This window comes from Hylobates moloch, unplaced genomic scaffold (genome assembly GCF_009828535.3).
Source record: "Hylobates moloch isolate HMO894 unplaced genomic scaffold, HMol_V3 SCAFFOLD_1, whole genome shotgun sequence".
Taxonomy (NCBI): Eukaryota; Metazoa; Chordata; class Mammalia; order Primates; family Hylobatidae; genus Hylobates; species Hylobates moloch.
This window is the reverse complement of record NW_026652276.1, coordinates 40690153-40717575: the sequence shown is the minus strand read 5'-3', so window position 1 is coordinate 40717575 and position 27423 is coordinate 40690153. Positions and strand designations below refer to the sequence as shown.

General features: G+C 40.7%; 1 protein-coding gene across 3 annotated transcripts in view; it reads left to right on the top strand.

The window, feature by feature from the left end:
- STRADB (STE20 related adaptor beta) overlaps positions 1-14157 on the top strand; it is a 28832-nt gene extending 14675 nt beyond the window's left edge. Inside the window, exons 4-12 of one of the 3 annotated variants that reach the window (XR_009213724.1) lie at positions 4130-4229; positions 5974-6095; positions 7663-7771; positions 8639-8762; positions 10924-11095; positions 11392-11496; positions 11664-11908; positions 12028-12837; positions 13340-13445. Coding sequence is in view for 2 of the 3 variants with exons in the window: in XM_032754982.2 (XP_032610873.1) it covers positions 4130-4229; positions 5974-6095; positions 7663-7771; positions 8639-8762; positions 10924-11095; positions 11392-11496; positions 11664-11908; positions 12795-12837; positions 13340-13483 (1164 nt within the window). In the remaining variant the exon portion in view is untranslated. Of the gene's footprint in view, positions 1-4129; positions 4230-5973; positions 6096-7662; positions 7772-8638; positions 8763-10923; positions 11096-11391; positions 11497-11663; positions 11909-12027; positions 12838-13339 lie in introns of all 3 variants that reach the window. The other 2 variants (XM_032754982.2, XM_058439749.1) reach the window with 2 other exon arrangements.
- Positions 14158-27423: the final 13266 nt, after the last annotated feature.

Genomic DNA, 27423 nt, shown 5'->3' with positions numbered 1-27423 from the left:
CTAAGGCTGATCTAAATGCTCCCTCCTTGGGCGCTGGCTGAATTCTTTACTGTGTTGCTCTCTGCTGTGACAGGCAACACTGAGTTCCAGTGCAAAGTCCCACAATCCCTGCACTATCCCTCCCCGGGGAATGCGGGAGGGGAGGCATCAGCTATTCAAGACTGTCTTTCCTACCCTTTTCAGTGCCTCTTTCAGTGATAGGAAGTTAAAACCAGGTACTGTGATAGCTCACCTGATTTTTTATTCTTACGAAGGTGCCTTCTTGTTTGGATAGTTGTTCAATTTGGTGTTCCTGAAGGGTGGGGGAAGATTGCTGGAGGGTTGCATTCAGCCATCTTTATCCACCTCCCTCCCAGTCTGAGTTTTAATTCAAGTAATTCCCTTTGGGTGAGGCAGAAAGTAAAGTGATTCTTGTCTCCATGCTGTTACCGAGAGAGAGGCCTAGAACTAAGCAAACGTTCAGAGCTGCCACCTGAATCCTTCAAATCTTCAGGTTGGAGCCTTTTTATAATTTAAGGATTGAAATGTCACATCTCTCTCTGTTAGTAGAGTTAGACTAAAATCTTCAGTGAGAGAAGCAGAAGCATAATCTGAAGTCTCTCATGGAAAAATGAATTGGAAAAGTTGTACAATGTAAGTTGACACCAGCTGGAAACTGGTGCCTGATGACTAGAAAAACTTCCTTGTGCACTCTCTGAGTCATGCTGTAAAACACCATCTGTTGTCTTTTCTTTGGACAACTTGTTCTCCATTGGCCTGGACTTTATAGATAGGATTAAATTTTATGTTAAAATATCATGTTTGGAGGACAGTCTGGTTTTCCAGGTGATATATGTCTCCTATAACTTTGGAAACCCCTCTATCTGTAGGAAAATTCATTTTCTATAGTTAACCTTTGCAAATGAAAGGCAGTAATGTTTGAGCTGAGATGCTGCTTTTTAAAATAATGCAATTTTAGCATTACGGTGATTCATGAGAGGCCATCTAGTCTAATTTTCAACTTATGCAGGGAGTGTTCTCTACAATATCTCCGAGAGTTCATTGTAGAAATTTAAATAAAAAGAGCTCCATCATAGAAAAATAGTCATCATAGAAAAATAGAAACATACAGAAAGGTATGTTTCACCACAAGTAAAATTCTGGCAGGATCTCTCTGAAAACACTTCGGAGTGCTATTCATTGGCTTGATTATTGAACTATGCTGTAGGGTCTGTTCCTCAGCCTCTTAGGATCATAAACTGGATTTAGTCAGCAAACCTAGAGTGGATCCATATTTCAGTATCAGATCCACATTAATCAAGCTCATTATAAACCCAGTCTCCCAGTGCTAGAGGAAATGGTGCCCTTACATTGTATCATCAATCCACTCTTATAGAAAAGTTACATGGGAAACCAAATCATAATTAGAAGCAGTTTAATGTATAATGGAGAACTAATGGCAGCTGTCAAAGTACTTGAAATTCTTATCACAGTACTTCCTTTCACTGCAAGCAGACATTTGTGGGCATCAAAACTTTTCTTTTTCTAGCCTTCCAATTGCTGACCATTCCCTCTTCACTTCCAGTTCTTGTACCTCCTTGTAGCTCAACTACTGTCAATGGTGGTCGTCCAACCTCCAAATATATCAATGGAGAGAGGATAATGGAAAGAGGCAGCTTAATGCCTGAGCCACACTTGGATGGCACCGGTTACTCCATATTTCTTATGCGGAACTGAAATCTGCTTCCTGGAGCTTCCATCTGTTGATCTCAGCTCTCCTCGCTGAACAATTGTTCACCCTTCTATATTAGTTTGGTCACTTGCAAATGGCAACTATATTCTTAATGTTTTCTTTTCCAGATTAAATATTTCCAACTCCTTCATTGTTGCTGGAACCTTTACCAACTTGGTTGGCCTTCTCTAGGCATCACCATTTTACAATCACCATTTTATAATTCCCTCTTAAATTGTGGTGTCTCAATTATCCATGGTGCTCCAGATACTAACTAATCATTTCAGAATACAGTGAAACTCTTGTCTCTTCCAGTCTGCTCAATTTTGCTTCTGTAAATGTAGCTCAATATTGTGCTTTTATTTAACCTTCTCTATTATGCTATTGACTGAAACCTCCAAGTCATAAACCTGGTATCCTTAATTTTGTATTTAGGCTATTGCTTTTTTTTTTTTAACTTAATTGTAAGGTTTTGCATTTATCCTTGTAAAATTTTCCTGATCTGGGCCCATTCTTCTAGCTGTTCAGGATGATTGTGAGTCCTGCCTTTTATTTTTCTTTTTTTTCTTTCTTTTTTTTTTTTGGTAATTAGCTATGCCCAGCAATGCATGATGCATACTTTTTCTTTTTTCAAGCCAGCCTTTTTCATTTTCAGGAAGTCATTAAAAAGTTTAACAGAGCAAAGGCAAGGACTTTGCCATAATTTTTGCTTTCTATCATCTAACTGGTCAAATGAAAAAGAGAAGTGAGGTTAGTTTGGGATGATTTACTCTTAGTAAATCTGAGTTGTCTTGTTGTGATGACCATGTGGCTTTTTAAAGTGCCCATAATTCACCTACCGAATAATTTGATCTCTGACTTTGCTGGGCAGCAGCATCAAGCTTGCCCCTTTGTAGTTTTCTCTCTTTTTGAAAATTGGGTCATTGTTTGCTACTTTTATTCTGGTTTTTCATCTGAGTTCTACCATAGTTGCAAACTTGGTAGTATAATTGCCCTGGGCCTGGAGGTTTGAACCTACTTAAAACAACCTGTTTAGAGCTTTGAATACTTATTTACAACATGTGTCCCTTCTAGTTTAAATAAGACTAATTCCCTAATGGAATAGATGGAAGCAAAATAGAGGCCGATTAGTTGTGATTTTAGTCCATCACCCAGTAACATTATGCCGTTTTTTCCAAGCCTGTGAACTATAAGCCTTAGTTCATTACGTCTCTAGCCTTCCTGACAGGCTTACAGGTTGATATCACTTAAAAAATTTTAAAGCTGTTAAATGTTCTTTCTGTCTCTTTTATGTGGTCTTTAAATCCGAGTTTATCTGAAGACTACCTGTTTTAAAGGAACTGAATTGCTTCCATCAGATTGTAAAGAGGCAGAAAAAAAGAGAAACTAAATTGCTTTATTTTGATTTGTTTTCTCATCAGGATTATTTCCAATCGTATAGTAGAATTTCTTTTTACATTCTTTCATTCCTCTTGAACAATAGTCACCCTTATTCATCTTTAGCCATGCGTTTATAATTCCTTTTTTCCTGCTCTCTTAAAGTTCAGGGAACATTTAATCCTGTCACTGTTTCAAACTCCATCTCTGTCTCTTCATTAAAAAGAGCCAAGAATGTGAAAAGGAGTTAACACAATTCCTAGCACATAGTAATGTTATTTTTCCCCTTTCTTCCTTCCCCTGCCACCTGTCTGTAGAGGCTCCTAAGTGTCCTTTGGAGTACTTACATCCATTGGGAGACCCTCATGGCTATCATATGAAGCCAGTAGTTTATGCTTCTTTTTCATACATCCATGTTATTTCACTGTCACTGTATTCAGGTACAAACCTGCCTCTCACTCCAAAGCACACCATGAGACCTGTCAGTACTTGGTCATTCACTTAGGAGGTCTATCTCCTTTTATTTTTCTTTCTGACCTCCCATCTGATTCCTCTTGCAAAAAACTTCATCAGCAATTTTAATAGGCTGCAGTCTGGAAACTGTTCCTTGACTGTTAACATCTTCACTAGCAGAGCATGTATCTTGTGCAAAATATGGTTCTAGCTTGAAGCAAGAGCATAAGCATAGAATATCCCTCACAGGTCCCTGCAGCTCTTCGCTTGGTACAATTGTCAGCTATCCTGAAGAATTAACATTCTTCACAACTCCTAAACATTTTACTGGAAATTACACTGGGAAGTATTCCTTGCTATCTGTAAATCTGCTTTTCCTGCCCTCTCCATAGGCTAACAGCTTTCTAACTAACATCAATGAGCAACTGGTAAATTCATTTTAGATCTTAAAACAGTGTCTTAAGCCACCTTGCAGTACCTTCCTAATGAGCACCTCTGGGTTTGAAAATATAACACCAGTGTTTTATACTGGGGCAGGGGGACCAAGAATTTCATCTATTTTGTTTTTATCTTTAAAAACAAACGCAGGTCAATGAGCCAACCCTTTCCTGGTCACCTCCATCCACTAGAGCCAGTGAAGTACTATGTTCCACCAACGTTTCTCACTACGAGCTCCAAGTAGAAATAGGTAATAATCCTGAATTTCTAATTGACCTTTCAGTGCTAGAAATTAAATTGATGACAAAAAGATTATTTTGTAGGCAAGTGTTTTTCTGTTGTTACCTCCAGCATAAAACTAGATGCTAATTGTGTCAGTCAAGTGGATTCAGTTAATTTATGTCTATCTTAAAATAATGACTCAGATTTTTTCAAGATTACTATCTAGAACATTTACTTTTCCATTGAAGTACATTTAGATGAGGAAGACACTAAATACTTTTTATTTGTGTGTTTATTGTGGGAAGCATCTATTTTATGGGTATAATTTTTACTGGGTATTAAGTAAAATCAAGTCATCTAAATCTTTTCAGTCACAGTCCTTTAAATTGCTTCTTAGTTTAAAAATTTATCTAAAATATCATTTGTAGTAGAAAGCTTTTTCAGTTAAGTGTGGAATAGGATGGGTTATTGTTTATAACTTTACATACATGAAACATTTGCTCTGAATATTTAGAAATATCTATTAAACACTACACACCAGTGATTGTGTTAGGTTCTAGGGAAACAAAGCATGGTGGAACACTTGGAATTGACATCATCTCTGGGAAGATGAAGACAAATTCTGGGGAGTGGGGCCAAGGCAGAGGCATTTTGCAGTAGTTCCCTCAGTAATTCTGGTGTGTGCCCTGGCTGAGAATGCAGGGCATATGAGGGAGTCACTGCATACATCCAGGGCGACAGGACAGGGCTCAAACTAAGTCAGTGATGCTGACACTGAGGGGAGGAGATGAATTTGAGATTAACTTCATTTCAAAAATAAAACTGACAAAATTTGGTGACCATGGAGAGAGGGAGGTAACTGACATTTATTAGGTGGCTGCTAGCAGGTGCCACTTTAGGTGTTTTACATTTAAAAAGCTGACGATACCAAATGCTGGTGAGTATGTCAGGCAGTGACAGCTCCTATACATTGTTTGTGGGAATATGAAATGATTCAGCCACTTTTGAAAACAATTTGGCAACTTTTTATAATGTTAAGCATACATTTACCACATGACCCACCAATCTCACTCGCAGATATTTGCCAAAGATAAATGAAAACATATGTCTACTTAAAAACCTGTGTGGGAATGTTTTTGGCAGCTTTATAGTCACCAAAAACTGAAAACACCCTAATAACCATCAGCATTATAAGTGGATAAATTGTGGTATAGCATACAATTGTTATTGCTCAGCAATAGAAATTAATTGCTGATACATACAACAACGTGGATGAGTCTCAGAAGCATATGCCAAGTGAAAGAAGCTAAACACAAAAGAAGCTGACGACTGTGTTCTTTTTGATACCATTTATGTGACAAAAATCAGATCGGTGGTTGCCAGGGACTGGGAGTGGGGACAGGGGATTGCTGAGTAGCATTCCATTGTGTGAGTATATCGTGATTGGTTTATCAAGTCACAATTTTAGTCATTATAATAGATATATAATGCTGTGTCACTGTTTTAATTTGCATTTCTCTATCTTGAGCATCTTTTCATATGCATATTGGCTGTTCCTATATCTTATTTTGTGGATTGCCTGTTTAATCCTCTGCCTGTTTTTTAATTGGATTGCTTGATAAGTATTATTAATACTTTGAATCAGTAGTGTGCCTTTTCATTTTCTTAACAGTACTTTTTGAAGAGCAAGACTTTTCAATTTTGATGATGTCTGAGTTGTCAATTTTTTTTTCTTCTTTGGTTACTAACATGAGTTTTATGTCTGATTACAGGAAGAGGATTTGACAACTTGACTTCTGTCCATCTTGCACGGCATACTCCCACGGGAACACTGGTAACTATAAAAATTACAAATCTGGAAAACTGCAATGAAGAACGCCTGAAAGCTTTACAGGTAACAATATGAAGAAAATGATACATAGTTGGGCCTCTGTATCCACTGGTTCCACATCTGCAGATTCAACCAATTGTGAATAGAAAATATATATTTTAAAATAAATAATACAATAAAAAATAGTACAAATAAAACACAGCATAACTATTTACATAGCATTTACATTGTATTAGGCATTATAAGTAACCTAGAAATGATTTAAAGTATATAGGAGGATGTGCATAGCTTATATGCGAATATTATGCCATTTTATACAAAGGACTTTGAGCATTCTTAGATTTTAGTACATTCGTGGGGTGGTGTGTAGGAGGCGGTCAGGGGATGCAGTCCTGGAACCAATGCTCCATGGATACTAAGGGGTGATTGTATTTAATATAATGTTTATTTGAGGAGATTACATCTGTAAGAATTTTCTCCCCCAAACTAATAGTTCTTCTGTTAGGGAAATACAGATTTCTTCTAATTAACATGCAGTTACAGAATTGGAAAGAATACTTGGAAGCCAGATTCACTATATGAAAGAACAAATATATTCAAACTTTGGTAACTGCTGCTCCTTCAAATGAATATCATATTCAAAATGCTAGTCTGGAGTATTACAATACCGCTAGTCAGTCCCATCCTAAATAGTCACATAAGGAAATGGAAGAAATAAAAAACAGTTTCCTTTTCAATCAGTTAAGCAAAATTAATTTCTGAATGACAAATTTTGACAGAATTGCATTTCAGGTATCTTATAATACCATTTTTATTGTCACTAATCATTTTTGATATAAAGGGGGAAAGGATTTTATTTGGATATTGTTCCAATTCTTTTTTTTTTTTTTTTTGAGACGAGTCTCGCTCTGTCACCCAGGCTGGAGTGTAGTGGCGCGATCTTGGCTCACTGCAAGCTCCGCCTCCTGAGTTCACACCATTGTCCTGCTTCAGCCTCCCTAGTAGCTGGAAATACAGGCGCCCGCCACCATGCCTTGCTAACTTTTTGTATTTTTAGTAGAGATGGGGTTTCACCGTGTTAGCTAGGATGGTCTTGATCTCCTGACCTCGTGATCTGCCCGCCTCGGCCTCCCAAAGTGCTAGGATTACAGGTGTGAGCCACCGCGCCCGGCCCCAATTCTTAAAATATTTATATGTGCACATGTATATTACACAAACAAAAAAAGACTAGGAGAAACTATACTAAAATGTTAACAGTGGCTCTCTGTGGGGTAGCGATAGAGGGATTTTTATGTATTTTTAAATGTTTTTATAATACGAACATAGTACAGTTATTAAGAGTATGACCCTAGAAGGAAACTAAGTTCACATTCTACTTCCACTTCTTTTTATTAATTGCATGCTTTTGGACAGGTTTTCTAACTCATTTTTAAGTGTTGTCTTCTGAAAAATGGGAATCATAATATCACATACTTCATGGAGTGGTTGTGAGATTTAAATAGATAAAAGCACTAAGAACAGTGCTTTCACTAATAAGCGCCCTTGAGTATTAGCTGCCATGACTGCCATTTTCATCGTAAGGAAAAAAGGGTTGTTTTTAAATGTCTTGTCTCTTGTGTATTTATCCTAGAAAGCCGTGATTCTATCCCACTTTTTCCGGCATCCCAATATTACAACTTATTGGACAGTTTTCACTGTTGGCAGCTGGCTTTGGGTTATTTCTCCATTTATGGCCTATGGTAAGAATGCTGGTTTTAAATCAATTAATTTAGCCTAGATGTTATAATTATACAGATAAGTTGGGATTTTAGATTTATGATTTGCCACATTTAATTTATAAGTCTAATGACTGATTTTAGATTTCATATTATATTTCTATATCTGGTACATGTTGAATGTTAGTCTGCAGAAAAAAGTAAGAATTGGTATGATGATCAGTGAACCACCACTGCTTTTCCAAGAATTCCGTGCCTTTGCACAAGCTGTGTCTTCCCTTCAGCTTCCTTCCCCTCTTTTAATGGAGACCTACTGTTATTCTGCAGGAAGAAGTTGTTTTTCCCCCTTTGCACCCCATCCCTGTCCCTGTTTCACTGCATTGTAAACTATTTCACTGTATTAGAAACATCTTTGTGTGTGTCCATGTCCCTCACTGGACTTGTGCTTCTTGAGGGCCAGGATCATTTATATATTTTTTATTTGTGGTGTCCCCAGGTGCTCACGTAGTACTTAGCACAAAGTAGTGTTCAATAATTGTGTTGAATAAATAGTGAATGGATTCTAGAGCTTTGATTTTTAGGACAGCTTTTGTGAATTGCTTCTGGATTTAAGAAAATATATATATATATATATATCTCCACACACAGAATGTATTTTTATTCAATCATATTGACAAATCAGTTCTCTTTCCTAATCTCTAGAGTGTCATTACAAAAAATTGTTTAAAGATTCTTGAAAGAAAATCATGTTTGTGTGGGAAAGTGTTGTTTGGGTTAGACTCCAAAAAGTAACAGATATGTTTGTGTTTATGGTTGAAAAGAACATTAAAATACAGCTGGAAGCAAAACCACTTTCAATGTTCATCTAAGGATTTTAGGGGTTTCTTTCAGGTTCAGCAAGTCAACTCTTGAGGACCTATTTTCCTGAAGGAATGAGTGAAACTTTAATAAGAAACATTCTCTTTGGAGCAGTGAGAGGGTTGAACTATCTGCACCAAAATGGCTGTATTCACAGGTATTTACTTATTTGTATTTTATTAAATGAAATAATTTTAATGGAAGAACTCTTTGAAGGAGGTTTTAGGAAGGAGCAGTTGAATGTTAGAAAAAGGGGATGGGGCTGGGCGTGGTGGCTCATGCCTGTAATCCCAGCACTTTGGGAGGCCGAGGCGGGTGGATCACGAGGTCAGGAGATTGAGACCATCCTGGCTAACACGGTGAAACCTTCTGTCTCTACTAAAAATACAAAAAAATTTAGCTGGGCGTGGTGGCAGGCGCCTGTAGTCCCAGCTACTCGGGAGGCTGAGGCAGGAGAATGGCATGAACCCAGGAGGCAGAACTTCCAGTGAGCCAAGATAGTGCCATTGCACTCCAGCCTGGGCGACAGAGCAAGACTCTGTCTCAAAAAAAAAAAAAGAAAAAGGGGATAGGAAACTTGTAAGTGAAAATTGAGGGAGGAAGGGACCATTAGGTGCAGTGGATTGCTTACATTTTATGTCCATTCACCAAACATGTTCAGACCACATCCTCTGTGCCAAGCAGTTCTTGGGGCTGGGATGGAGTGCCTGCCCTCATGGAGCTTACAGTCTCAATCTAATGAGGATGTTCAGGAGATGGGCTGTAGGAAATGGGATCCTAGTTAGCTGGGTGTTTTTCGTTTTGTTTTTGTTTAAGCAAATGAAGAGCTTCATTATCTGCTTTCCCTCTTATACATAAATTGGAATTAAACTTTTCTTTGATTTCTTATTTTGCCGTACCTTGAGATTGTACTAAATATCACTTCTCTTGTTACCAAAGTGTATATGCAAAAGTGATTGACTGAATGTTAAAAACAGTGCTATTCTAAGATATACTGTGATTTTGTCTTACTTTTTAATTAAGTTACTTTTAAATAAGCTTGCTTTCCTATTGCTTGTTTCAATCTCCTTAAAGCTTTTTGTCTTACTTTTTTTTTTAGCAAAATTCTAGTTAACCAAGGATTTCCAACACACTATATTCAGTTTAACTGAGGTTTCATTATATGTCACCAGATGACTGGCCATCCTCCTCTGTTAAGTTTCCAAATTCAGTGTTTGGGATCGAAAAACAAGGCTCTTATAATTTATCTGACAATTAAAGGAAATGTATAAGATATATTTTTATAAATGATGTATGAGAGACTTTTATTGGATAGTATTACATTTAGCTTTATAACCTTATATTTCAAATACTGATTTTAGATAACTTATTAGGTGTTTTGCAACAGCATTCAAAAATAGTGAAATTGGCCAAGCATGGTGGCTCATGCCTGTAATCCCAGCACTTTGAGAGGCCGAGGCAGGCAGATCACTTGAGGTCAGGAGTTTGAGACTAGCCTGGCCAAGATGGTGAAACCCTGTCTCTACTAAAAATACAAAAAAAAAAAAAAATTAGCCAGGTATGGTGGCACACACCTGCAGTCCCAGCTACTCAGGAGGCTGAGGCAGGAGAATCACTTGAACCCAGGAGGTGAAGGTTGCAGTGAGCCAAGATCACGCCACTGCACTCCAGCCTGGGCCACAGAGTGAGACTCTGTCTCAAAAAAAAAAAAAAAAAGTGAAATTAATTATTTGATTCCATTCCTTGTTTGAAAAAATATTATCAGTTTTTTTTGTTTTTTTTTTGAGACAGAGTCTCGCTCTGTCCCCCAGGCTGGCGTGCAGTGGTGCGATCTCGGCTCACTGCAAGCTCCACCTCCTGGGTTCATGCCATTCTCCTGCCTCGGCCTCCCAAGTAGCTGGGACTACAGGCACCTGCCACCACGCCTGGCTAATTTTTTGTATTTTTAGTAGAGACGGGATTTCACCATGTTATCCAGGATGGCCTCGATCTCCTGACCTCATGATCTGCCCGCTTCAGCCTCCCAAAGTGCTGGGATTACAGGTGTGAGCCACCGTGGCCGGCCATCAGTTCTTAACACGTAGCTTTCAATTATATCTTTACTTGTGTTGGTGCTGTAGTAAGTAGCTGAAAGAATTCCTATTCCCTGAACGTTTCCTCTGTAAACAGCAGTTTTGCAGTAGTTTTGCAGTTTATACTGCTGTTTTATAAAGGATATTTAATTTCCAAGAGAATATATGGATTTGTTCCTGCCAGATTTTTATTCTTTCTTCGTTGGCCAGTTTCCTATTACTTAGGATTGTTTCTTTTTGTTCTAGGAGTATTAAAGCCAGCCATATCCTCATTTCTGGTGATGGCCTAGTGACCCTCTCTGGCCTGTCCCATCTGCATAGTTTGGTTAAGCATGGACAGAGGCATAGGGCTGTGTATGATTTCCCACAGTTCAGCACATCAGTGCAGCCGTGGCTGAGTCCAGAACTACTGAGACAGGTCAGGTGTGGCCGTTGCATTGGGTTGTCTGTGTCTCAAGTGTCTTCAGAGTTTGACCAAAGTACAGCTGTGTCTTTATATTTGGATTGGTGAATGGCCTTCTGCAAGACTTTATTTCTCTTCCTTGTCAAAATTATGTTAGGAAATTAAATACCATATATGAAGTGTGTCTTGATTTGTCACTTATGGGTTTCTTTTCCATTATTGTTCACCATTCTTTATCAAAAAAGCACATGTGTATAACTTTTGGTTAATTTATTTGCACTAAAAGACTTCAAATTAATTGTGTCCTACAGGATTTACATGGGTATAATGTGAAATCAGATATTTACAGTGTTGGGATTACAGCATGTGAATTAGCCAGTGGGCAGGTGCCTTTCCAGGACATGCATCGAACTCAGGTAAGTGCTGCTAAAATCCCTGAGCTACTTGCCTTTCATAAGATTGCTTACATTCTAGATAATTTCTGTTAAACATGTTTGCTATAGACTCTTAGGAACTTTATATTGTTGTTACTGTTTTAATATTTTGCCTGAAAAGTGTTGAAGGAAAGTTCTGTTTCTTTTAGATGCTGTTACAGAAACTGAAAGGTCCTCCTTATAGCCCATTGGATATCAGTATTTTCCCTCAATCAGAATCCAGAATGAAAAATTCCCGGTCAGGTGTAGACTCTGGGATTGGAGAAAGTGTGCTTGTCTCCAGTGGAACTCACACAGTAAATAGTGACCGATTACACACACCATCCTCAAAAACCTTCTCTCCTGCCTTCTTTAGCTTGGTACAGCTCTGTTTGCAACAAGATCCTGAGAAAAGGTAATATTGATCTCTTCTAAATAGCACAAAATGTACATGTTTTACATTTTATAGAAGCTTTGTACCATTGCCCTTCCAGGAGAATACTAATCTTTTGATCAAAATATTGTCTACTCTAGAAAATATCAATGCTAAGAACAATTAGTGGGAACAAGCAAATGAGAAGAATACTGGATTCAAAATCAGAAGAGGCTGGGTGCAGTGGCTCACGCCTGTAATCCCAGAACTTTGGGAGGCTGAGGCGGGTGGATCGCCTGAGGTCAGGAGTTCAAGACCAGCCTGGCCAACATGGTGAAACCCCGTCTCTACTAAAAATACAAAAATTAGCCGGGTTTGGTGGTATTCACCTGTAGTCCCAGCTACTCGGGAGGCTGAGGGAGGAGAATCACTTGAACCCAGTAAGCAGAGGTTGCAGTGAGCCGAGATCACATCACTGCACTGTAACCTAGGTGACAGAGCAAGACTCCATCTCAAAAGAAAAAAAAAAATCAGAAGAGTTGGGCTCCAGTCTCAGCTGTACCATTTTCTAACTGATTTTTACAAGAAAAATCAAGAGTAAAAATCAGTTACTCTTTCTAGACATTAATTAGCACATTTACGTTAAGACTCTAAGTAGTATAAAATGTAAATTGCTGTTACCCTACTAAGTTACTGTCAGTAAATACTGTGTCCAGTAAATGTTGAGTATGGATTAATTGAAGGATACTTCTACAATTATTTCCTTTAGTTAAGGTTGTAGCTAAGAATTGGGCTTCTGACATACATTCTTTTTAATTTTTTTCGTATTGGGCTTTATAGCTCTAAACCTAATTTCTAACATATTTTTACACCTGAAAGCTACATTCTAATATAAAGGTTTTTTTTATAACTTTCTTAAAAATTTCAGGCCATCAGCAAGCAGTTTATTGTCCCATGTTTTCTTCAAACAGGTGAGCTGATCTATCATCTGTTGTCTCGATGTTTTTAATTACTATTAAAAAGTCACTTTATTTTGTTGGCTTGATGAGATACTTTGGTTACCAAGGTTCTTACTAATAACTTTGTTACAAAATAAAGTTAAAAACAAGAAAACTTTTGGTAGTTCAATTATAGACTTTCTAAAATACTTTCATTCTTCAAAACAGAATGAGTAAAAATAAAATGGACTATCATCACGTGTTACTGATGCTTGGTGTATATTTTGATTAATTTAGAGACATTTTCTATGTTGGCTAGAAATGATGAAAGGGCAAAGTAATTCTGATAAGAAGTCAGTTTATTTGGCTCTTCTTCCTGTTTTCAGATGACCAGAATCAAAGGCAGTTTTAGGGGAAATACCTGAAAACAATTTTAAACACATTTAACATAAATTCTTTAAAAGTTATTTATTGCTAACAAAGCTGATGTATTGAAATGATATATCAACAGCCTTATTTTGAGTTTCTTTAACAGATGAAAGAAGAAAGCCAGGATTCAATACTTTCACTGTTGCCTCCTGCTTATAACAAGCCATCAATATCATTGCCTCCAGTGTTACCTTGGACTGAGCCAGAATGTGATTTTCCTGATGAAAAAGACTCATACTGGGAATTCTAGGGCTGCCAAATCATTTTATGTCCTATATACTTGACACTTTCTCCTTGCTGCTTTTTCTTCTGTATTTCTAGGTACAAATACCAGAATTATACTTGAAAATACAGTTGGTGCACTGGAGAATCTATTATTTAAAACCACTCTGTTCAAAGGGGCACCAGTTTGTAGTCCCTCTGTTTCGCACAGAGTACTATGACAAGGAAACATCAGAATTACTAATCTAGTTAGTGTCATTTATTCTGGAATTTTTTTCTAAGCTGTGACTAACTCTTTTTATCTTTCAGTATAATTTTTGAGCCAGTTAATTTTTTTCAGTATTTTGCTGTCCTTTGGGAATGGGCCCCCAGAGGACAGTACTTCCAAGTACGTCTTCTTCTCCCAGATTCTCTGGCCTTTTTAATGAGCTATTGTTAAACCAACAGGCTCGTTTATCTTACATCAGACCCTTTTCTGGTAGAGGGAAAATGTTTGTGCTTTCCCTTTTTCTTCTGTTAATACTTATGGTAACATCTAACTGAGCCTCACTCACATTAAATGATTCACTTGAAATATATACAGAAATTGTAATTTGCTTTTTTTTAAAAAGGAGGCTAAAGTAACACTTTCCTACTTATGTAAATTATAGATCCTAAATTCATGTACCCCGTGGGAGCTCAATAAAGATTTACTGAATTGAGTTTATGCTTTTATTTATTTTCCTTGCGTGGTTTGACAGAGCTTTTATTTATTTTCCTTGCATGGTTTGACAGAGCTAAAATACAGATTCTGATTTGTTTTGCCAAGAAAAGCCCTTTCTCAAGCAGATTTATTTACATAATCTATAATCAACTGAGTATTTGATTAAATGGAGGCAGAAGGCATTCTGGCCTTTTGTATGGTTATTGCTCCTGTAGGAGATACAACATATGAGGGCATAGAGGTCTTAATATTTCCTAATTAGAAAAGAGACTCTGCCATGTCTCATAAAGAATACATAGTTTGGAGGTGTGGTAAAGTGGGACCTACTTCAGCTGATTTTCTTAATTTATACAGTCTTATTTATATTACATTAAAAGTTATTTTAAAATGATTACCTCAGGACTAAAAAATTAAAAAGACAAATAATATACAAATCCATAGGCGATTTCAAGCACAATTATCTTCATGTTTATTGACTGGACCCCCTCAAGAATGAAGGTTTGGGTTACTCCATCCGTTAAGCCACCAAGACCCACCAAAGTGAAAGAATTTAAAATGGACAGTGGAAAAGGGAGAAGATGAAGACCACTGAGGCCCTAAGAGCAACTCTAGTGGTAAGGGCTATAGTTCATCCTACTAACCTCCCCCTTCTAAATTTTCCTTCCGTAAGAGAGGCCCACAGAGACCTTAGAGGTTCTTTCAAATCTGTGTGGAGGTTCTCCTGAATGTGTGTAGTTTAAAAATTGGACCATAGAGGGCATGAAATGGTGCTTCTCAGATCTCCTACTATGGGGTGTATTAGGGTACTCCAGAGAAATAGCTAATAGAATGAATGCGCATATATAATATATCTATATTTTATATACATACATATATAAACAGATTTATTATAAGGAATTGGTTCATGCGATTGTGGAGGCTGACAAGTCCAAAGATCTGCCAGGTCAGTTAGCAACCTGGATATCCAGAAGAGCTGATGGTGTAGTTCTCATCCAAAGGCTGTCAGACTCAAGACCCAGGAAGAGTCAGTGTTTCAGTTTGAGTCCAAAGGCAGGAAAAAGCCGATGTCCCAGTTCAAATGCATTCAGGCAGGAGGAATTCTCTTTTACTTTGGGGAAGTTTAGCCTTTCTCTTCTATTCAGGTCTTCAGTTGATTGGATGAGGTCCACTCATATTAGTGCAATCTGCTTACTTAGTTGACCGATTTAAATGTTAGTCTGATCCAGAAACACCCTGTGATGGTTAATATTAAGTGTCAACTTGATTGGATTGAAGGATGTCTAGATAGCTGATAATGCAGTGGTGCCAACTTTTTGGCACCAGTTTTGTGGTATACAGTTTTTCCATGGGGTGGGGGATGGTTTCAGGATGAAACTGTTCCATCTCAGATCAGGCATTAGATTCTCATAAGGAGCGGCACAACCTAGATCACTTGTGTGTGCAGTTCACAATAGGGTTGGTGCTCCTATGAGAATTTAATGTGGCTACTGATCTTGAGAGGTGATAGCGTGCTGGCAGTCCTCACAGCCCTCACTTGCTCTCAGTGCCTCCTCTGCCTGGGCTCCCACTTTGGCAGCACTTGGGGAGCCCTTCAGCCCACCACTGCACTGTGGGGCCCCTTTCTGGGCTGGCCAAGGCGGGAGCCGGCTCCCTCAGCTTGCGGGGATGTGTGGAGGGAGAGACGCAAGTGGGAGCCGGGGCTGCATGCGGCGCTTGCGGGTCGGCTGGAGTGCCGGGTGGGTGTGGGCTCAGCGGGCCCTGCACTCAGAGCACCCGGCCGGCCCTGCCGGCCCCGGGCAATAAGGGACTTAGCACCCAGGCCCGTGGCTGCGGAGGGTGTACTGGGTCCCCCAGCAGTGCCAGCCCACTGGCGCTGTGCTGGATTTCTCGCCGGGCCTTGGCTGCCTTCCTGCGGGGCAGGGCTCGGGACCTGCAGCCCACCATGCCTGCGCCTCCCACCCCTCCATGGGCTCCTGTGCCGCTCGAGCCTCCCCGACGAACGCCGCCCCCTGCTCCACGGCACCCAGTCCCATCGACCACCCAAGAGCTGAGGAGTGCGAGTGCACGGCAAGGGACTGGCAGGCAGCTCCGCCTGCAGCCCTGGTGCAGGCTCCACTGGGTGAAGCCAGCTGGGCTCCTGAGTCTGGTGGAGATGTGGGGAACCTTTATGTCTAGCTCACAGATTGTAAACACACCAGTCAGCACCCTGTGTCTAGCTCGAGTGCACCAATCGACACTCTGTATCTAGCTGCTCTGGTGGAGATGTGGGGAACCTTTATGTCTAGCTCACGGATTGTAAACACACCAATCGGCACTCTGTATCTAGCTCAAGGTGTGTGAACACACCAATCAGCGCCCTGTCAAAACAGACCACTGGGCTCTACCAATCAGCAGGACGTGGGTGGGGCTAGGTAAGAGAATAAAAGCAGGCTGCCCGAGCCAGCAGCGGCAACCCGCTCGGGTCCCCTTCCACACTGTGGAAGCTTTGTTCTTTCACTCTTTGCAATAAATCTTGCTACTGCTCACTCTTTGGGTCCACACTGCTTTTATGAGCTGTAACACGCACCGCAAAGGTCTGCAGCTTCACTCCTGAAGCCAGCAAGACCACGAACCCACCAGAAGGAAGAAACTCTGAATATATCCGAACATCAGAAGGAACAAACTCCGGACACGCTGCCTTTAGAACTGTAACACTTACCGCGAGGGTCTGCAGCTTCATTCTTGAAGTCAGTGAGACCAAGAACCCACCAATTCCGGACACAATCTGACAGGAGGCAGAGCTCAGGCGGTAACGTTCACCCACCCGGCTGCTCATCTGCTGTGACGCTGGGTTGCCAACAGGCCACTGACCCGTATGGGTCTACAGCGGGGTTTGGGGACCCTTGTGGTAAAGTATTGTTTCTGGGTGTGTCTATGAGGGTGTTGCCAGAGGAGATTGACGTTTGAGTCAGTGGACTGGGAGAGGAAGACCCACCCTCAATGTGGGTGGGCACCATGCAGTCAGCTGCCAAACGGCTAGAAGATGGCGGCCAGAAGAGGGATAACCTTGCTGAGCCTTGTGGATTTCATCTTTCTTCCATGCTGGATGCTTCCTTCCACTCCTCCTGCCCTTGGACATCAGACTCTAGGTTCTTCGGCCTTCAGACTCTGGGAGTTGCACAAGGGCCTCCTGGGGACTTTTGGGCCTTCAGCCACAGACTGAGGGTTGCACTGTTGGCTTTGCTGCTTTTGAGGCTTTTGGACTTGGACGGAGCAACTGCTGGCTTCTTTCTTCCTCAGCTTGCAGATGGCCTACTGCAGGACTTCACCTTGTGATAGTGTGAGCCAATTCTCCCTAATAAACTCCATTTCATATATTCATTAGTTCTGTCCCTCTGGAGAACCCTAATACACATCCTCACAGAGACACTCAGAATAATGTTATTTTTTGTTTGTTTGAGGTGGAGTCTTGCTCTGTCGCCCCGGCTGGAGTGCAGTGGCAGGATCTCAGCTCACTGTAACCTCCACCTCCCGGGTTCAAGTGATTCTCCTGCCTCAGCCTCCCAAGTAGCTGGGATTACAGGCTCCCATCACCACACCCAGCTAATTTTTGTATTTTTAGTAGAGATGGGGTTTCACCATGTTGGTCAGGCTGGTCTAGAACTCCTGACCTCGGACTCCCAAAGTGCTGGGACTACAGGCATTCAGAATAATGTTTGACCAAGTATCTGGGCACCTGTTGCCCAGTAGAGTTGACACACAAAATCAACCATCACCATGAGTATCACCATGAGTGATGACTTCACCCTGTGAGTGCTTTCTTAAACTTTGTGCCTTAGGCTCCTTGCTTGCTGTATTTCCAATGGCTGCTGTAACAAATTGCCACAAACTTAGTGGCTTAAGCAACACAAATTTATTATTTTGAAGTTCTGGTCCAGAAGTTTGAAATCAGTCTTATTGAGCTAAAACCAAGGTTTTGGCAGTGCTCCATTCCTTCTGGAGGCTCCAGATGGGAATCTGTTTCCCTGGCCTTTCCAGTTTTTTAGAGACTATTCACGTTCCTTGGCTCATGGCCCTGTTTGTCCATCTTCAAAGTCAGCAATTTGGGGCTGAATCCTCATTCTGCCATCTCTCTGGTTCTCTCTTTGATTCTATCTTCTACTTTTTAAAGACCCCTGTGATTACACTGGGCATAGTGAGATAATCTGGGATAGCTTCCCTGTCTAAAGTCAGCTGATAAGCAACCTTAATTCTGTCTGCAATCGTAGTTCCCTTTAGCCATGTAACCTAACATATTAACAGGTTCTGGGCCTTAGGATGTAGGCATCTTTAGGGGAACATTATCCTACCTACCATACCTGCCTCATCCTATCCCTACCCCTGGCAGCAGGGATTGCAAGTCAGGCCCATTCCTGGGAGACAAAGGCCTTCTGTGATTAATGGCTTCAGCTGGAGCACTCCCCATCAGCCCGACTGAAACTTACTTAGAATGACACTGCAGTCTAAGACATTTCCTATTCTGCCTTCTTGTCTTCCTCCCTCTCTTCCACATTGGTCAGACTTACATCTTGGACAGCTCTCCCAGCTATCTTCTACTACCTCCCTATTTTTCCCTCCCAGACTTTTCCCCTCAAAATATCTGTTGCAGGTAGTATTAATTTCCTATCACGGCTGTGACAAATTACCACAAACTCAGTGGCTTAAAACAACGCACATTTATTATCTGACAGTTCTGGAGGTCAGAAGTTTAAAATGGATTGGCAGCGCTACGCTCCTTCCGGAGTCTCTAGGGGAGAATCTGTCGCCTTCCCAGATTTTAGAGGCTTCCTACTTCCTTCCTTCATGGCACAGCACTGCTCCAACTTCTGCTTCTGTGGTCCCATCTCCTTCTCTGACTTGTGTGATTATATTGTGCCCACCCAGATAATTTGGGATAATTCCCCCCATCTCAACACCTTTGGTTTAATCACAGTTGCAAAAATCTCTCATCACATAAGGTAACATTCACAGGTTCCTGGGATTAGGACATGGACACATTAGTAGGGGCCATGACCACCACACGTCTAATTTCATCTTGGTGTCTGCTTTTCAAAGGACCCAACTAGCAGTCACTTTAGCTAAAATGCCCTCCTATGAGCTTCTATAGTACCTTCCCCAAAAAGCACTTACACAACTCTAATTACTTCTGTGTTTATGTTCCCGAAGGACTGTGGACTTCCTGAGAATATTGTCTTATTCACTGGTATATTGCTGTGTAGTAAAAGTGTCTGGCATTTTGTAGATGTTTAATATTTATTGAATTCTTTCTTGAATTAAAGTATTTGAATTTAGAAAAAAAAGACTTTTGAAAAGAAAATGTAAGAGATTTCCATGGTAAGAAGTTTTAAATTCTTTGCTTGTCACAATATTGCCATTAAAAATTTAATGAGGCAGAGATTTGGGATTTCTACCTAGTAAATATTTCATCCTTTACTGCAAGCCAAATCAATGGTTTCCCTCATAAGTACTGTTGGCCAATTGCCTATTAGCTCTCAAGTTCATTTCTCCACTCTCTCTCTGTTCTGCTTCACTGGGATCTACGTTTCCCATGTACCCACAAACTCTGGTTTCCAGGGAGGCAGCAGAAGATCAGAGAGCAGGACGAGAGAGGAGAAACATGGTATTTCTCACCCTTTGCCCCACTCCCCTTCTGCTTCGAGTGTCCCTGGCAGTGGCGGTATCATCTTTGTCTCTAGCTTCAAGACTCTGGTAGCACCAGTTCCTCCTGCTGTCCTTTCCATCTGAGTTGTGGTAGCACTTCCCACTCTTGCTAATCTCTGGGTTGCTTCAACATCCCTTTTTGCTTCTTAGCCTTGATTCCATCACTCACAAAACCAACTCCCTGTATTCCTTCTACCTGAAAGATCTGGAGTGGTGTTTTCCCAGTTACATGCTGACTGAAACAAATACTTACAACTTTGAGGATTATTGGAAATTCTTAGTCCCTATAAAAAATTTCTATCCTGATTATAACATTGAATGATCAGGAATTATGTTTTCCATCAGCCAATTCTTTACAACTTCTGGTAGAAAAATAGAAAAAAAAATTCTGTAAATCAAGTTTTGCTTTTCAAGAGTGGATCAAAGTTCAACAAGATCCAAATACTGTACTTACAAAGAAATAGAACCAATTCTCAGAAGTCTGATTTAAATCCTATGTTGACTTAGCTAGATTATATTTTATTCAGTTTCTATAATTTTATGCAGTTTCCCAAGAATGGTGTTACTAAGAGGCCCTTTCACAGTTGTATGAGTAACTTAGAAAGTCACTGCTGTCTAAGAGATGCTTCAGGAATTAATATTAAGTATATTCTTATGTTTATTGTGTAAAAAGATGCACTATCAGATGATGTTAAAATGAATAAAAGTTCAGCTGGGGGGGGGTGGAGCCAAGATGGCCGAATAGGAACAGCTCCGGTCTCCAGCTCCCAGCCCCAGCGACACAGAAGACGGGTGATTTCTGCATTTCTGCTTGAGGTACCGGTTTCATCTCACTAGGGAGTGCCTAACAGTGGGTGCAGGACAGTCGGTGAAGCGCACTGTGCGCGAGCCAAAGCAGGGCAAGGCATTGCCTCACTCGGGAAGCACAAGGGATCAGGGAGTTCCCTTTCCTAGTCAAAGAAAGGGTAACAGACAGCACCTGGAATATCGGGTCAGTCCCATCCTAATACTGCGCTTTTCCAACAGGCCTGGAAAACGGCACACTAGGAGATTGTGTCCCGCACCTGGCTCGGAGGGTCCTATGCCCACGGAGTCTTGCTGATTGCTAGCACAGCAGTCTGAGAACAAGCTGCAAGGTGGCAGCGAGGCTGGGGGAGGGGCGCCCGCCATTGCCCAGGCTTGCTTAGGTAAACAAAGCAGCCAGGAAGCTCGAACTGGGTGGAGCCCACCACAGCTCAAGGAGGCCTGCCTGCCTCTGTAGGCTCCACCTCTGGGGGCAGGGCACAGACAAACAAAAACTCAGCAGGAACCTCCACAGACTTAATTGTCCCTGTCTGACTGAGAGCTTTGAAGAGAGTAGTGGTTCTCCCAGCACGCAGCTGGAGATCTGAGAACAGACAGACTGCCTCTTAAAGTGGGTCCCTCACCCCTGAGCAGCCTAACTGGGAGGCAGCCCCCCAGTAGGGACAGACTGACACCTCATTCAGCTGGGTACTCCTCTGACACAAAACTTTCAGAGGAACTATCAGACAGCTGAATTTGTGGTCTCACGAAAATCCGCTGTTCTGCAGCCACCGCTGCTGACACCCAGCCAAACAGGGTCTGGAGTGGACCTCTAGTAAACTCCAACAGACCTGCAGCTGAGGGTCCTGTCTGGTAGAAGGAAAACTAACAAACAGAAAGGACATCCACACCAAAAACCCATCTATACATCACCATCATCAAAGACAAAAAGTAGATAAAACCACAAAGATGGGGAAAAAACAGAGCAGAAAAACTGGAAACTCTAAAAAGCAGAGCACCTCTCCTCCTCCAAAGGAACGCAGTTCCTCACCAGCAACGGAACAAAGCTGGATGGAGGATGACTTTGACGAGTTGAGAGAAGAAGGCTTCAGATGATCAAACTACTCTGAGCTACGAGAGGAAATTCAAAACAATAGCAAAGAAGTTAAAAACTCTGAAAAAAAATTAGAAGAATGGATAACTAGAATAACAATGGAGAGAAGGGCTTAAAGGAGCTGATGGAGCTGAAAGCCAAGTTTCGAGAACTACGTGAAGATTGCAGAAGCCTCGGGAGCCAATGCAATCAACTGGAAGAAAGGGTATCGCTGATGGAAGATGAAATGAATGAAATGAAGAGAAAAGGGAAGTTTAGAGAAAAAAGATTAAAAAGAAATGAACAAAGCCTCCAAGAAATTTGGGACTATGTGAAAAGACCAAACCTACGTCTGATTGGTGTACCTGAAAATGATGGGGAGAGTGGAACCAAGTTGGAAAACACTCTGCAAGATATTATCCAGGAGAACTTCCCCAATCTAGCAAGGCAGGCCAACATTCAGATTCAGGAAATACAGAGAACGCCACAAAGATACTCCTCGAGAAGAGCAACTCCAAGACACATAATTGTCAGATTCACCAAAGCTGAAATGAAGGAAAAAATGTTAAGGGCAGCCAGAGAGAAAGGTCAGGTTACCCACAAAGGGAAGCCCATCAGACTAACAGCTGATCTCTCGGCAGAAACTCTACAAGCCAGAAGAGAGTGGGGGCCAATATTCAACATTCTTAAAGAAAAGAATTTTCAACCCAGAATTTCCTATCCAGCCAAACTAAGCTTCATAAGTGAAGGAGAAATAAAATACTTGACAGACAAGCAAACGCTGAGTGATTTTGTCACCACCAGGCCTGCCCTAAAAGAGCTCCTGAAGGAAGCACTAAACATGGAAAGGAACAACTGGTACCAGAAAACATGCCAAATTGTAAAGACCATCGAGGCTAGGAAGAAACTGCAGCAACTAACGAGCAAAATAACCAACTAACATCATAATGACAGCATCAGATTCACACATAACAATATTAACATTAAATGTAAATGGGCTAAATGCTCCAATTAAAAGACACAGACTGGCAAACTGGATAAGGAGTCAGGACCCATCAGTGTGCTGTATTCAGGAAACCCATCTCACGTGCAGAGACACACACAGACTCAAAATAAAGGGATGGAGGAAGATCTATCAAGCAACTGGAAAACAAAAAAAGGCAGAGGTTGCAATCCTAGTCTGATAAAACAGACTTTAAACCAACAAAGATCAAAAGAGACAAAGAAGGCCATTACATAATGGTAAAGGGATCAATTCAACAAGAAGAGCTAACTATCCTAAATATATATGCACCCAACACAGGAACACCCAGATTCATAAAGCAAGTCCTGAGTGACCTACAAAGGGACTTAAACTCCCACACAATAATAATGGGAGATTTTAACACCCCACTGTCAACATTAGACAGATCAACGAGACAGAAAGTTAACAAGGATATCCAGGAATTCAACTCAGCTCTACATAAAGTGGACCTAATAGACATCTACAGAACTCTCCACCCCAAATCAACAGAATATACATTTTTTTCAGCACCACACCACACCTATTCCAAAATTGACCACATAGTTGGAAGTAAAGCTCTCCTCAGCAAATGTAAAAGAACAGAAATTATAACAAACTGTCTCTCAGACCACAGTGCAATCAAACTAGAACTCAGGATTAAGAAACTCACTCAAAACCGCTCGACTACATGGAAACTGAACAACCTGCTCCTGAATGACTATTGGGTACATAATGAAATGAAGGCAGAAATAAAGATGTTCTTTGAAACCAACGAGAACAAAGACACAACATACCAGAATCTCTGGGACACGTTCAAAGCAGTGTGTAGAGGGGAATTTATAGCACTAAATGCCCACAAGAGAAAGCAGGAAAGATCCAAAATTGACACCCTAACATCACAATTAAAAGAACTAGAAAAGCAAGAGCAAACACATTCAAAAGCTAGCAGAAGGCTAGAAATAACTAAAATCAGAGCAGAACTGAAGGAAATAGAGACACAAAAAACCCTTCAAAAAATTAATGAATCCAGAGCTGGTTTTTTGAAAAGATCAACAAAATTGATAGACCGCTAGAAAGACTAATAAAGAAGAAAAGAGAGAAGAATCAAATAGATGCAATAAAAAACGAAAAAGGGGATATCACCACCAATCCCACAGAAATACAATCTACCATCAGAGAATACTACAAACACCTCTATGCAAAGAAACTAGAAAATCTAGAAGAAATGGATAAATTCCTCGACAAATACACCCTCCCAAGACTAAACCAGGAAGAAGTTGAATCTCTGAATAGACCAATAACAGGTTCTGAAATTGTGGCAATAATCAATAGCTTACCAACCAAAAAGAGTCCAGGACCTGATGGAGTCACAGCTGAATTCTACCAGAGGTACAAGGAGGAACTGGTACCATTCCTTCTGAAACTATTCCAATGGATAGAAAAAGAGGGAATCCTCCCTAACACATTTTATGAAGCCAGCATCGTCCTGATACCAAAGCCTGGCAGAGACATAACCAAAAAAGAGAATTTCAGACCAATATCCTTGATGAACATTGATGCAAAAATCCTCAATAAAATACTGGCAAACCGAATCCAGCAGCACATCAAAAAGCTTATCCACCATAATCATGTGGTTTTTGTCTTTGGTTCTGTTTATATGCTGGATTACATTTATTGATTTGCGTATGTTGAACCAGCCTTGCATCCCAGGGATGAAGCCCACTTGATTATCTCAATAGATGCAGAAAAGGCCTTTGACAAAATTCAACAACCCTTCATGCTAAAAACTCTCAATAAATTAGGTATTGATGGGACGTATCTCAAAATAATAAGAGCTATCTATGACAAACCCACAGCCAATATCATACTGAATGGGCAAAAACTGGAAGCATTCCCTCTGAAAACTGGCACAAGACAGGGATGCCCTCTCTCACCGCTCCTATTCAACATAGTGCTGGAAGTTCTGGCCAGAGCAATCAGGCAGGAGAAGGAAATAAAGGGTATTCAATTAGGAAAAGAGGAAGTCAAATTGTCCCTGTTTGCAGATGACATGATTGTATATCTAGAAAACCCCATTGTCTCAGCCCAAAATCTCCTTAAGCTGATTAGCAACTTCAGCAATGTCTCAGGATACAAAATCAATGTACAAAAATCACAAGCATTCTTGTACACCAATCACAGACAAACAGAGAGCCAAATCATGAGTGAACTCCCATTCACAGTTGCTTCAAAGTGAATAAAATACCTAGGAATGCAACTTACAAGGGATGTGAAGGACCTCTTCAAGGAGAACTACAAACCACTGCTCAATGAAATAAAAGAGGATACAAACAAATGGAAGAACATTCCATGCTCATGGGTTGGAAGAATCAATATCGTGAAAATGGCCATACTGCCCAAGGTAATTTATAGATTCAATGCCATCCCCATCAAGCTACCAATGACTTTCTTCACAGAATTGGAAAAAACTACTTTAAAGTTCATATGGAACCAAAAAAGAGCCCGCATCGCCAAGTCAATCCTAAGCCAAAAGAACAAAGCTGGAGGCATCACGCTACCTGACTTCAAACTATACTACAAGGCTACAGTAACCAAAACAGCATGGTACTGGTACCACAACAGAGACATAGATCAATGGAACAGAACAGAGCCCTCAGAAATGATGCCGCATAGCTACAACTATCTGATCTTTGACAAACCTGACAAAAACAAGAAATGGGGAAAGGATTCCCTATTTAATAAATGGTGCTGGGAAAACTGGCTAGCCATATGTAGAAAGCTGAAACTGGATCCCTTCCTTACACCTTATACAAAAATTAATTCGAGATGGATTAAAGACTTAAATGTTAGACCTAAAACCATTAAAATCCTACAAGAAAACCTAGGCAATACCATTCAGGACATAGGCGTGGGCAAGGGCTTCATGTCTAAAACACCAAAAGCAATGGCAACAAAAGCCAAAATTGACAAATGGGATCTCATTAAACTAAAGAGCTTCTGCACAGCAAAAGAAACTACCATCAGAGTGAACAGGCAACCTACAGAATGGGAGAAAATTTTTGCAACCTACTCATCTGACAAAGGGCTAATATCCAGAATCTACAATTAACTCAAACAAATTTACAAGAAAAAAACAAACAACCCCATCAAAAAGTGGGCAAAGGACATGAACAGACACTTCTCAAAAGAAGACATTTATGCAGCCAAAAAACACATGAAGAAATGCTCATCATCACTGGCCATCAGAGAAATGCAAATCAAAACCACAGTGAGATACCATCTCACACCAGTTAGAATGGCCATCATTAAAAAATCAGGAAACAACAGGTGCTGGAGAGGATGTGGAGAAATAGGAACACTTTTACACTGTTGGTGGGACTGTAAACTAGTTCAACCATTGTGGAAGTCAGTGTGGCGATTCCTCAGGGATCTAGAACTAGAAATACCATTTGACCCAGCCATCCCATTACTGGGTATATACCCAAAGGACTATAAATCATGCTGCTATAAAGACACATGCACACGTATGTTTATTGCGGCACTATTCACAATAGCAAAGAGTTGGAACCAACCCAAATGTCCAACAACGATAGACTGGATTAAGAAAATGTGGCACATATACACCGTGGAATACTATGCAGCCATAAAAAATGATGAGTTCGTGTCCTTTGTAGGGACATGGATGAAACTGGAAAACATCATTCTCAGTAAACTATCGCAAGGACAAAAAACCAAACACGGCATGTTCTCACTCATAGGTGGGAATTGAACAATGAGAACTCATGGACACAGGAAGGGGAACATCACACTCCGGGGACTGTTGTGGGGTGGGGGGAGGGTGGAGGGACAGCATTAGGAGATATACCTAATGCTAAATGACGAGTTAATGGGTGCAGGAAATCAACATGGCACATGGATACATATGTAACAAACCTGCACATTGTGCACATGTACCCTAAAACCTAAAGTATAAAAAAAAAAAAAAAAAATTCAGCTGGGAGTGGTGGCACACACCTGTAAATCTCAGTTACTTGACAAGCTGAGGCGGGAGGATCATTTGAGCCCAGAGTTCGAGACCAGCCTCGGCAAGATAGCGAGAACTCTGTCCCAAAAAAGTTAATAAACAAGTATAAGGCCCAGAGAATTGCAAACTGTTGAATCTAGAAATATAACTAGAGCTGAAGAGTAAAAGTATGTATTCTTTTTTTTTTTTTTTCTTGAGAGGGGTGTCACTCTTACAGCTCACTGCAGCCTTGGTCTCCCAGGGTCAGGTGGTTCTCCCACCTCAGCTTCCTAAGTAGTTGGGACCACAGGCGCGCTCTCATGCCCAGCTGATTTTTTGTAGAGACAGGGTTTCGCCATGTTGCCCAGGCTGGTCTAGAACTCCTGGGCTTGAGCCATCCACTCGCCTTGGCCTCCCAAAGTGCTGAGATTACAGGCGTGAGCCACAGTGCCTGGCCTAAAAGTATATATTTGTAACAAAAGGCTGCACACATTGATAACCACAAATCACCTGAAAACTGGGTAGAAAGGGATAATTTATAGTGTAACAAAGGTTGGAGAAGTCAGAGAAATACAAATTGGAGTGATATTATATAGTGGAAAAAGAAAAACTGAGAAATAAAACTTTGTTAATGAATATAAACTGAATACGTATTTCTGGGTTTGTTCCCTAAGGTTCATGAACAAAAACACATTTACATCAAA